The sequence below is a fragment of the Natator depressus genome, chromosome 21, assembly GCF_965152275.1.
Source record: "Natator depressus isolate rNatDep1 chromosome 21, rNatDep2.hap1, whole genome shotgun sequence".
Classification (NCBI taxonomy): domain Eukaryota; kingdom Metazoa; phylum Chordata; order Testudines; family Cheloniidae; genus Natator; species Natator depressus.
Window position 1 is genome coordinate 9,785,660 of NC_134254.1, and position 11,342 is coordinate 9,797,001.

Here is an 11,342-nt window from a genome sequence, read left to right on the forward strand (position 1 = left end):
TCTCCTTTCTAAGACTGGCTTCCTCCAGCTCCTCCATCCCGTGGTATGGTGGCTTTTGTTCACAGGTTAGCATGGGATAGCCTTTCCAGGTTCCCCCCCTATTTATTTAAATACTTTCTCAAGTCAAACCTAGGAAGACCCAGCTCTGCTGGGATAACCGTGAAGTTCCAGTCTGGATCCATAAGTAGAAGACTTGCTTGTGGCCTCGGAAAAGAAACTGGGCTCTTTGAGTCCTGACCCACACCTTTGCTTGGTCCCTGACACCTTGGAGGGTTCCTTTCATTCAGAGCTAGATCAGTCTGTGCTGGCCCATCACAGGTTAACGTCACTGCTCATATAAGCTTGCCCCGCACCATGGACTTCAATCAAGTTTCACCCACTTGTGCCAGTGGTAAATTTGGGCCCCATGATCCACTATTCTGCTTATGTCCCAACAAGTCCTGTTGCCCTAGGCATATGAGCAGTGCTGTCCTCGGACAGAGCAATGGTTCCTCTCTAGCAGTGACCGAGCCTCGGTGCGTTAGCAGAAGGCAGAACCTCCTCCACACCAACTGGGCAATCGTACGTTACCAAAGGGCTGCAGTCCTTCCTGACCCAGTATGGTGGCCAGCTTATTCCCTGAAGAATGGGGATTGACATCCCTTGTTTTATGCTAGCTAGTGTCACTGCAGATGCTGTTCTTTCTTCATATATCTAAGGGCTAAATCCTGATCCAAGAGAAGTCAACGGCAAAATATTTCATTGGCTCTAGCTGGATCAGGACTTGGCACGTGTATGCCTCATCCTTCCATGGCTTTTACACATCTAGCAAAGGAACGTCACATGTTCACAGTACATTCTGCCCTGCCATGTCTGTCTCATGCTTCTGTTCCTTCCTCACTGTCCCTCTCTCTCTTTGCAGCTATCTCGGCACAACAAGCAACTGCAGCATCTGCTGAAACCAGTGAAGCGAATCCAGGAGGAGGAGGTGGAGGGCATCTCCTCTATGGTATGAGAGATCCATGGAGTGAATGCAGGATCTCCCCAGTGGCAGTGGGTTGCTAAGAAACTTCCCCAGGCCTGATTAAGCAGAGGTTTCTTAGCTGCTCTGCTTTCCATCATTTAAGCCTTGATCTTTTTAGAGATTCCCGTGGAGATACAAAATTCACACCTCCCGCGGGGTTTGCATGGGGTTTTAGCCACAACTACACGTTCTGCAATGATCACCCAGCTCCCTGGGGTAATATGAAAGGAGAGCTCTGTAGAGCTCACGGGTGGCCGGTTCTGTTCTTCAGGGTATATGTTCCCGTGTTGCCATGGAGAAGGTCTGCTCCTATTAGTGCTGATGGGGGTTAAGCTTCCCTGGTGGTGTCAGTTCCCACCTTGCCCCTCCTCCTAGAGGTAGGAGGGTTGATCCTTTCGCTGTCATTTTCCTGCTTTGTGTGGCCTGGTCTCCTCTCCCAAATGCTACTCAGCTGTAATGCGATTTCCCTCGGGCGTTATGGGCATTGATTTGCAATTTGGGGATTAGCCCATTTGGGAGGTAATTATAGTAGTGAGTTGAATTGCCGTCCCTGGGAGGCTGGGGAGAACCGCTGGGGCCCTTTATAAAGCTTTCCTTGATTTGCTTTCGGTAAATGGTGAGGAACCATTGTTAATGCCCAGTTAGAACAGAATCCCTCCTGCCTTTGCCAGCTGAAGACACCTGCCTTATTCTCCCCTCTACTCCAGCTCAGCTTAAACAATAAGCAGCTGACTCAGATGCTGAAATCAACGGCTCCCGTCCAGGAGGAGGAAGAAGACCCGCTGGCGTATTACGAGAAGCACACCTCCCAGATTGAGGTAGGACTTGTTGTTGTCCTGGTAGATTTCCCTTTCATGGACTAATGACTGGCTAATTTAGGTCATGGGGCTAAACCTCCCTGTGTCTGCAGTTCATAGACAAGCCTCATCATTGTCGTGCCCCGGAGATACAGGCTAGCACTTAAAGGTAGAGCAAATTAGCGGTGCCCAGATATCTTTTTCCTACTGCCCTTCTTGTTTGTTGTCTCCTGCAGCACGTGTCCTCAGTGCTAGCAAGGATTCCCACCGCAGGAGCCTTGTGCTGGTCAGGGATGTGTGTGCTGGATCAAGCTGTGGGCGTGGCTTAGAATGAGTTGCAGTTTATAGACCCTTCCCTGAGCTGGTGTGGGGCTGGTTCCTGGTTACATGGCAGAGCAAATAAGTGTGGTGCAGATGGGGCACTAAGAGCACCCCGGTTTCTTTGCCTGCTCTTTTCAGATTGTGCGCCTGGACCGGAGCATGGAGCAGATCATCTTCCCCGTGCCCAGCATCTGCGAATTCGTCACCAGGGAGACCAAGTACCGGCTGTTCACCACCACGGAACAAGACGAGCAGGGCAGCAAAGTCAGCGACTTCTTCGACCAGTCGTCCTTCCTCCACAATGAGATGGAATGGCAGAAGAAACTGCGCAGTAAGGGCAAACTGGAGCTCCCCTGAGAACGGCAATGCTCTAAAACAACCATGAGCACCAGACGGTGGCTTGCAAAAAAGCTCCCCCAGCATCCCATGCCCCTGGTTGCGTGCAGTGCCCTGAACTCTTCCATTGACAATATGTCCCTCAGACTTTCCTCATTTGTAGCTTCCCGATCCCTTGTTGACTTTGAATGTGGCAACTGGAAGCAAATAAAAAATGCAGGCCCCCTCTAGGCTACGTGCTTCTAGATGCAAAACCAGGGGGAAATTCATTAGTGGAGTTCCTATGTGGCCCAAACCAAATAGGGTATTGTAATATATTCAGCAAACAACATAAAGCAGAGAAAACGATACAGAGTGGAGAAGAGAGAGGGAAGTAACTCCCCTGCCAAGGGATGTAATGACAGCTTGTTTTCAGAAGTAGCCGCTAAGCTTGGGTACCTCTGTTTTAGGGTGCCAAGCCTGATACCCAGCCCTGATGTGCACAGGTGTTAAATACCCATAGAGGCAATTCAAGGCAGTTGGCGCAGTGGGTGCTCAGCATCTCTGAAAATCGGGCTCTGGGTGTCTCAGGCTGGACACCCGAAGGCAGGCACCAGTTTTGAAAATATGGGCTTAAAGGAGACAGGGAGTGTAGAGCTGGCAATTCCCTGCGCCGATCCACAAGGAAGAAGGGGATACGAAGCGGCAAACATCTTGCCTTCTTATTAAGTGGCTGAATGGGCATTTGGGATCAGATGAACTCAAACGCACTGGCCAAAGCTGCTGTTATTGTTTAACGGTTGTCAGGGCACTCGATACTTGGCTCCCTCTCGGCTTCCAGATCCATGTCTTGGTCCTAATCCTGAAATCCTTGAATGGACTTAGACCTAGCTCTCTGAGAAACCCTCTCACTCCCTGCGACCCACTGAGACAACTGTGATGAGTGGGGACGCTGTGGCTGATGGAGCTGAGGGTACAGAGGCGGAGCACGCAGCTGTGAAAGTCCCTACCTCTGGGGGTCAGGATATGGCCAAGCGTTGTCACATGGCGGGCTCTAAGACCTATGTCATCACACAAGGCTTTCCTTGGTAACGGAGGCTGCAGCTCATGGAGACTGTCAAGAACGATCCCACTGAAGAAAGTGACGTAACAAGGGAGGGCCCTTTCAGACAGATGCTAGGCCTTTTGGTGATTTGTATTGCGATACATACTATGAGGATTGGCACATCAGACATGCCTACATAGATGCATGGATAAATGGATGCCTAGGTATGAAAGACAGACACACCCTGCACAAATATCCAAACCAGGGGTGGATGAATCAGCTTGAACCAAATCAGAACTGAACCATGCCTTCGTTCAACACTTGAATCCTTGAGGGTTGAAACAGTTCAGTGTGGAACCATTAGAGAAGTTGCCTTCAGGAAGCCTCCCGCTGGAAATCTCCCTTCCAGAGAGCATTTAAATAGAAGGCGACTGTCTCTTGTGAGGTTTCCAGCTCACTTTTGTAAACTTGAGAGTTTGGATACAGTTCAGATCAGCATCCAAACACTTGGGTGCTTATCCATTTTAAAGGTTGGCCTCGCACTTATCAGGTTGCTTTTATTCATGAATCATGAGGAGATAACATATAAATGCCAGTAAGCAGCGAAGATTTATTATAGTAGCAGTGAAAACACTTGCAAAACCAAAACAGAATTCTGTTAGCAATGAGACAGGAAGCAAGTTTTGAGTTGGGATAGGAAATGGCTGGCAGTGCAGACTGTCGGGGACTCCTACGGGACAGAGAAGTAATGCCAAGAGAGCAGAGGCACCGTTTTTTGAAACACACAAATGGCCAGGATGTAGGAAGTAATGAGAGAGAGACGAGAGGGGTGTAACGCTGGAGCTGATTTTCAAGTACCAGAGTGGGTCAAAGATCTGAAGAGCCACGAAATGTGAGCAGTAACATTCTGAATTCACCGCCCCATTTCAGCCCAATGCTGGGGACTTTTGCTATTGGGTGGAGGAAATGGGAGGTCAGTCCCCCAGAGCATGTGTTGAACTGAGCATGTTAAGTCTCTGGGAGAAGTTACAATCCATATCCAAGTCGCACATGATCAGCTGAGATTTACTGTGCAGTGTGTCACCTCCTACCTTCCTCTTCCTAGGCATGCCACTGATGTACTGGTTCTCCCGCAGAATGACTCTCTGGGGAAGCATTTCCTTCAACCTGGCTGTCTTCATCAACATCATCATTGCTTTCTTCTACCCCTACGTCGAAGCCACCTCTATGGGTAAGCGCTCCATCCACTTCTGTTCTTAGAAACCAAGGGAAAGGGTGTCCTCGTCCAAAGAGAGAACTGACACACACTGACCCCTTGGCAGATACAATCTCACCAGCCCCATTCCCTGCCAAAGCTACTCAGTATCTTCCTCTATTTCCTAAAACCAATTTCCTCTTCACCCTCTAAAGTTCGCTGCGTTTTAAAGCCTGCGGCTGTGAGTCTCGGAGCCTGGGTCTACAGACTTGGGCTCATGCTATGGCATTAAAAACAACATTCAGGCTCCGAAGCCCGGGTAGGGGGTGAGCCGCAGAGCCTGCATCCTGTCTGAGCCACGACATCTACACTGCTATGTGTAGCCCCGTAGCACGCGTCTGTAGACCCAAGCCCTGAGACTCGCTGCCGCAGCGTGGACATACCCTGAGAGGAAGGGAGTGTGGTCTAAGACTGAGAGCAGGGGACTGAGAGCCAGGACTCCTGGATTCTATTCTTGACTCTGCCACTTACTTGTTCTGCGTCCTTGAGAAACTCACTTCTCTCTGTGCTTGTCTCCCAGTTTATAAAATGGGGATAATAATGAGATACCTCTTACATTATGAAGCTTCGTTTATTGGTGTTTTTAAAGAGCTCTGAGATCTCAGATGAAAGGTGCTAGAAAAGCATTTAATGTGTTAATAATAAAATAATACATGTAATGAATATTAAGGACCATCTTATTTTGTGTTACTCGTTGTATCCAGGGATTTTCTTTTCTTTTTCTTTCGATGACTGGCTTTTTAGTTTTGAGGGATAATTCCTCTCAGATGTTTACTATGGATTGACACAGATCAAGTGTGACCAGCTGATCATATGTGTTTGATTTCCATGCCCTTTAACTATGGTGTCCCTTTTCTTCCCAGGAGTGTTGGATTCCCCATTGATCTCCCTGCTCTTCTGGCTTCTGATCTGCTTCTCCATCATGGCCCTGTTTACCCGGCGCTACGGCGTCAGACCGCTCCTCGTGGCATTGATCCTGCGATCGATCTATTATTTAGGGATTGGGCTCACGCTGAACATCCTGGGAACTCTCAATGTAAGTTACCTGGGGAAGGTTAGTGCAGCGCCCCTAAACCCAGGCTCAATCTGTGTCGAGTTGGGCTCCCAGCAATGAAAATCAGTGGCCACTGGAAATGTACCTGTAGGTATCTGGGCTGAATCCTGCGCTCATTGAAGTCAGTGGATTTACAGCGCTGTAACTTGGAGAGCATTCACGCTTGACCGTCATTGTATATTGAGTTCACAAAGGCAAACTGTATTAATATACAGCTCTCACCCACCCTGCTTCCTTGTGATTGTTCCCTAGCTGACCAACAAGATTGTGTTCGTGGTGAGCTTTGTGGGCAACCGTGGGACATTTATCCGGGGCTACAAAGCCATGATCATGGATATGGAGTTTCTCTACCATGTGGCCTACATTGTGACCAGCATTCTGGGGCTCTTTGTACATGAACTCTTCTACAGCATCTTGGTACGGTAAACACAGTTGTTAGGGAAATGTACGTAGCACAGCCATGCCCAGTGGGGAACTGAAAGATTCCTGTCCAGTGTTATTTGTGTGGGTCAGCCTTTCTGCTTTTTGCGTGTACGTATTGTATCTGTGTCTCTTTCTATCATCTACCTTTGATCTGGGTCAGCTAGGAGGCAATGTGATCTACTGGTTAGAGCAAGGGATTGCAAGTCGGGACTCCTGGGTTCTACTTCTGGACCGACTGTTGTGTACAAGTCACTTCTGCCCAGATCCTCAAAAGTATTTAGGAACACAACTCCCATTGATTTCAGGAGGGGTTAGGTTTTTACCTCTTTGTTCTCAGTCTACTCACCAGTAAAATGGGGATGGTACTGAATGCCCCCTGTGAAATTTAGTTAGCATTTGTCGAGTACTCTGAGATCCTAGGCTACAAGGTGCTATAGAAAGGCCAGATGTTATCACAAAAAGCCCGCTGCTGCATGTCTGCCCTGGCTAATTAAACTCCACATGGGCACGCTTTGTCCATTTCAGCTCTTTGACTTGATCTACCGTGAGGAGACCTTGTTCAACGTCATCAAAAGCGTGACACGGAACGGACGCTCCATCCTGCTGACCGCCCTCCTGGCTCTCATCCTTGTCTACCTCTTCTCCATTGTGGGTTTCCTCTTCCTGAAAGACGACTTCATCATGGAGGTGGATCGGCTGCCTGACAACAAGTCCAAAGGTCTCTCCACCTTGCCCTGCCACGCAGCAAGTGTGGGTTGTGGTGCGGTGGGCAGAGCAAGGGATAGGTAGCGCTGGGTTCTCTTCCAGATTCTGCCATTGACTCCTTGCGGGACCTTGCACACAAGTCACTTCCCATGCTGTCCCTCAGTTTCCCCATCTGTAAAATGGGGGAAATAACACCTCTTTCGCAAAGGAGATGTGAGACGTAGTGTGTTAAGGGTCAAAATCCTGGTCCCGCTGAGCTTCTGGGTGGTAGAGAATACAGCAGCTCCCAGAGACTTCAGGGACCCAGCACTGCAATCTCTGGGCAGAGGAACCAGGAGTTTGGGGGTAAAAGGGAATGTGGTACTGGTTCTGGGCAGGTGCAATGGAAGTTTCAGGACTGTAGCTGTCCTCTAAAGGCCCCTGCGTTTGAAAACTGAGCAGGGCTGAAAAGACCCCAGGACATCCATTCACAGGCCCAGTGGAAGTCTGGGCTCAGAATGTGCAGCTAGACAGTCCTGTTCTCGTTGCCAGCAGGGCTCAGCGCTGACAGTGTGTCGGTGATGGAAGCTCTACGACTGAAGTTTGGGGGGGATCAGTGAGAATGGTGAACAATGAGGAGAAGGAACCCAAAAGAACCTTTCCCAAATAGCCTTTCAAGCTGCAGCTAGGGGGCAGTGAAGGAGGGGCCCCAATAAGAGGAAAAATAAGTGGTACTCTGGCGATGACACAGTCTCTTGTGCTTCCAGACGGCCCTTTGGGGATGCAAAGGAACATGGAGGCTTTTATGGAGTCGTGCAGTGGTGACAAAATTAGCTGCTCTGCAGTGCCTGATGTGTTGAGAGGTAAATATCTTACCCTGGTAGAAGCATTTAAGATAGAGGAGAGAGACTTCCCAGCTTCCCAGCCTGTGCTCCTAGGTAGGAATCCCACTGAATTAATACAGAGGCAGTGGAAATCAGGACATAGGGCGAGGTGGTCCCCTCTCATTTGGCAGTCAGCCGGGCAAAATCCAGCCCCTTTAACAGAGTCACTTAGAAGCAGCCCACTACCTAACAAGTAGGTAAGCCATGTCCCTTCAGAGTGAGGGTGGCCCCAGCCTAACAAGGGTTGCATGGAGCAGCATGGGAAAGTAGGGATTTCAGAGGGAGCTTGAGTCATCAGAGCGGACAGGCTGGTTCTGCTCGACCCTTCCAAGTTACAAGTTAATATCATAGCATCAAGATGCTCGCCAAGTTCTAGCGCTCTTCCGCAGGACGAAGAGGGAATAACCATCTCCTCGTGTTGCAGCAAAACATTCTCCAAGGAGAGACCCCTCCAGCTAACTAGCGTGCAAAACACAGTTGCTGGAACATTGTTAGCCAGTCAGATTTTCTCTGGGCACGTTCTGCTGCTGGCTCTGGTATATACCGTGACCACCTGCTTCCAGGAGATAAAAGTAAAAGGAGGAAAGAAAAGCCGTCAGAGAGACTCCAGAGCCAGTGACCTAAGGCTTCTCTGTACTGCTTGGCTCCCTCCAGTGGGCTGATCTCTTTATCTGCTCTCTCCTGACTGGTTTATGCTTGTGTTCCAGATGATGAGGATAACTCAGAGCGTGCCTGCGACACACTGCTCATGTGCATTGTCACTGTCCTGAATCACGGCCTGAGGAACGGAGGGGGCGTGGGTGACATTCTCAGGAAGCCATCCAAGGATGTGAGTTAACACGGCACTCTGGGCCAATTCCCTTTTCTTCTGCAGAGACCTGTCACGTTCACGGTTATATGTATGTCTCCCTCCCTCATCCCTGTACATGCTTCTGACACTGCCAGACCTATCCCCCGCCTCACTCATCTCTCCATTTATACGCTGACTTACCCCTCTAACTAATTTCTCATCTTTCCTTCATTACACACCTTACGCAATTATCTCTTCCATCCTCTATGCTTATGCCTCTTTCCATGCCACCATTCCCATCATCAATACTCCAAATTTCTTTCATGACGTGGAATTTAGATCTTAGCTCCTCAATTAACCTCCACCTACCTTGGCCTTAAGCCATTTCTCCGGCCATTGTAAGGAAGCAGCATGATCTAATGACTATTAGAGCAAAGGGCTGGAAGGGAGAAGTACCATGTTTTGTTTATGGCTATTTTCCTTCTGTCCTTTGCAGGAGTCCTTGTTCCCTGCTCGGGTTATCTACGACCTCCTCTTCTTCTTCATTGTCATCATCATTGTCCTCAACCTTATCTTTGGTGTCATCATAGACACCTTTGCTGATCTGAGGAGTGAGAAGCAAAAGAAAGAAGAAATTCTTAAGACCACATGTTTCATATGTGGTGAGTGCCAGGGCAAAGAACATCACATGAACGCATGCACACCCCAGCCAAAATCCTCACAGGACTGAGCCCTTAACTTGTGTATTCCAGTAACAGCTGTTTATTTTAAGAGTGTGAAGAGGGGAAAAATGGGAGTTGTCCTTTTTATGCGTCTTTATTATGTGTAAAGAAGACTTGATTTATTTTTTCACGTTTGTGTTAGAAATTCGGGTCTTGTTTATCCTAGAAGACTCCATGGATCACTGAAGAACTAGCAGCTTAGATAAAAGAAATGAAATGAACCTCATTAGTTGAGAGAGGAAATGATTTTTGTAATTCAGACTGTTGCTTTTGGTTAAATAAGCATTAACTAAAACACTCTAGAGTAATGTGTTCTTTGTGAAGGGTTTGTCACTTCTCCAAACCCTTAACTTCTGAGCTGAGAAAGCTCTCAGTCCTCATCTGAGTAATCCAAGAAATCCTCCCAAAAAAAGGGGAGAGGGAGAAAACATAATTGACTTGCCTGATATTACTAAGAAAAAGCATGAAGGGGGAAAAAAAACCTTCTCAGGCCACATTTGTGCATCAAAACAAAAAAAGGAAGCAAGCATTCCCCTTATTTTGGGGGGAGGGGGAATCAAAATGTAAATAATAAAAAAACAAGCACACCACCAACCCAATTCTTCCTTCTTTGCAGATCACTTTTAAGAGAGATCCACTGTGTGGTTTTTATGCTAGAAGTTTAGATTTGGCATACAGGAAATGTATTTAGTAGCACTTTAAACAGACGTGTTCTAAATACACAGCTAGGTAATTTGTCTAATATAAGTTGGGATGCTTATTGTACGTTAAACACCGCCTAATTATTAAAAGCGCCCTTTGAAATTCACACCTGGGATAGGACGCAATTATCTGTTCTTCCTTGTACGCTTGTTTTTGGTGGGTTTTTTTTCAATTCCTTTTTTCTCCGCTGCCTCTCCCAGGTCTCGAAAGGGACAAGTTTGATAATAAGACTGTGTCCTTCGAGGAGCACATTAAATATGAGCACAACATGTGGAACTACTTGTACTTCATCGTGCTGGTGCGAGTAAAGAATAAGACTGACTACACAGGGCCCGAGAGTTACGTGGCACAAATGATTAAGGTGAGTGTTGCCCAAGACAGGGTGTCACACACAGTAAGAACGTGTCTCCCCCAAGGAAATAGACAATAACTTGTTGAGAAAACTTGTTTTCAAAGGAACACTTGGAATTATTATTTTTTTAAATTTTGTAAAAGCCGCTCTCTTCTTCCTTGTATGGTTATTTCCAAGTTGGGCCCAGCTAACCAGGCATCATCTGTTGGGTATTTTATATTCAACTACCAGATATTCAGAGAAGCCAGGACTTAATGAAAAGCAGAACCGGGAGCAACCTAGTTATCGTGAACTCAAGGCAGTGACAAAGGTTGGGGGAGGAAGGTATAGGAAAACCTTTGAACGTCCTACAGTCAAACTTACGGGATTGCTTTGTGCCTGGAAGTCTACAAAAAGAAACTGGGAAAATTAATGGGCTATTAATGAGAACCCTTAAAGGTACTGGGGAGCTCTTAGCACAGACAGCGTTTATAGGGCCAATTACCCAGTTCTTGTGAATTAGCACGTATGCTCAAATCAGGCTCCCCCCCACCCCGCCAACCTGAAGTTCTCATCATTCAGAACAAGAACCTGGACTGGTTCCCTCGGATGCGAGCCATGTCGTTGGTCAGCAATGAAGGAGAAGGGGAACAGAACGAGATCCGGAGTCTTCAAGACAAGCTCAACTCCACTATGAAGCTGGTGTCTCACCTCACTTCACAGCTGAATGAGCTGAAAGAGCAGGTATTATACTTTAAACAGGGATGCTTCAGAATGGGGATGGCTTAATGGCAGAGCACAAATCCCAAGCAGTAGAGCAGGATCCAGAGTGACTGAAACACGTTTCTAGGGTCATATTCTGGCTAGGGTAGCATCCAAAGATGGGCCGAGTCAGAATCAATGGATTCAGCCTCAGGCAGACTTCCATAATCTGCACAGCTAGGGAAGGGAAAGAAAAGGTTTTAGCAACTCACTGAGTCAGGGGCACTTGGCCCAGGAGTTTCCCTTAATAGCTA

At 47.8% G+C, this 11,342-nt stretch overlaps 1 protein-coding gene across 1 annotated transcript in view; it reads left to right on the forward strand.

The window, feature by feature from the left end:
* ITPR3 (inositol 1,4,5-trisphosphate receptor type 3) overlaps positions 1 to 11,342 on the forward strand; it is an 82,597-nt gene that overhangs the window by 68,112 nt on the left and 3,143 nt on the right. The window contains exons 46-57 of the mRNA XM_074936463.1: positions 902 to 988; positions 1,711 to 1,821; positions 2,260 to 2,452; positions 4,587 to 4,712; positions 5,600 to 5,772; positions 6,043 to 6,207; positions 6,739 to 6,931; positions 7,665 to 7,760; positions 8,489 to 8,610; positions 9,068 to 9,233; positions 10,196 to 10,356; positions 10,909 to 11,070. Of these exons, the coding sequence (XP_074792564.1) occupies positions 902 to 988; positions 1,711 to 1,821; positions 2,260 to 2,452; positions 4,587 to 4,712; positions 5,600 to 5,772; positions 6,043 to 6,207; positions 6,739 to 6,931; positions 7,665 to 7,760; positions 8,489 to 8,610; positions 9,068 to 9,233; positions 10,196 to 10,356; positions 10,909 to 11,070 (1,755 nt within the window). The remainder of the gene's footprint in view (positions 1 to 901; positions 989 to 1,710; positions 1,822 to 2,259; positions 2,453 to 4,586; positions 4,713 to 5,599; positions 5,773 to 6,042; positions 6,208 to 6,738; positions 6,932 to 7,664; positions 7,761 to 8,488; positions 8,611 to 9,067; positions 9,234 to 10,195; positions 10,357 to 10,908; positions 11,071 to 11,342) is intronic.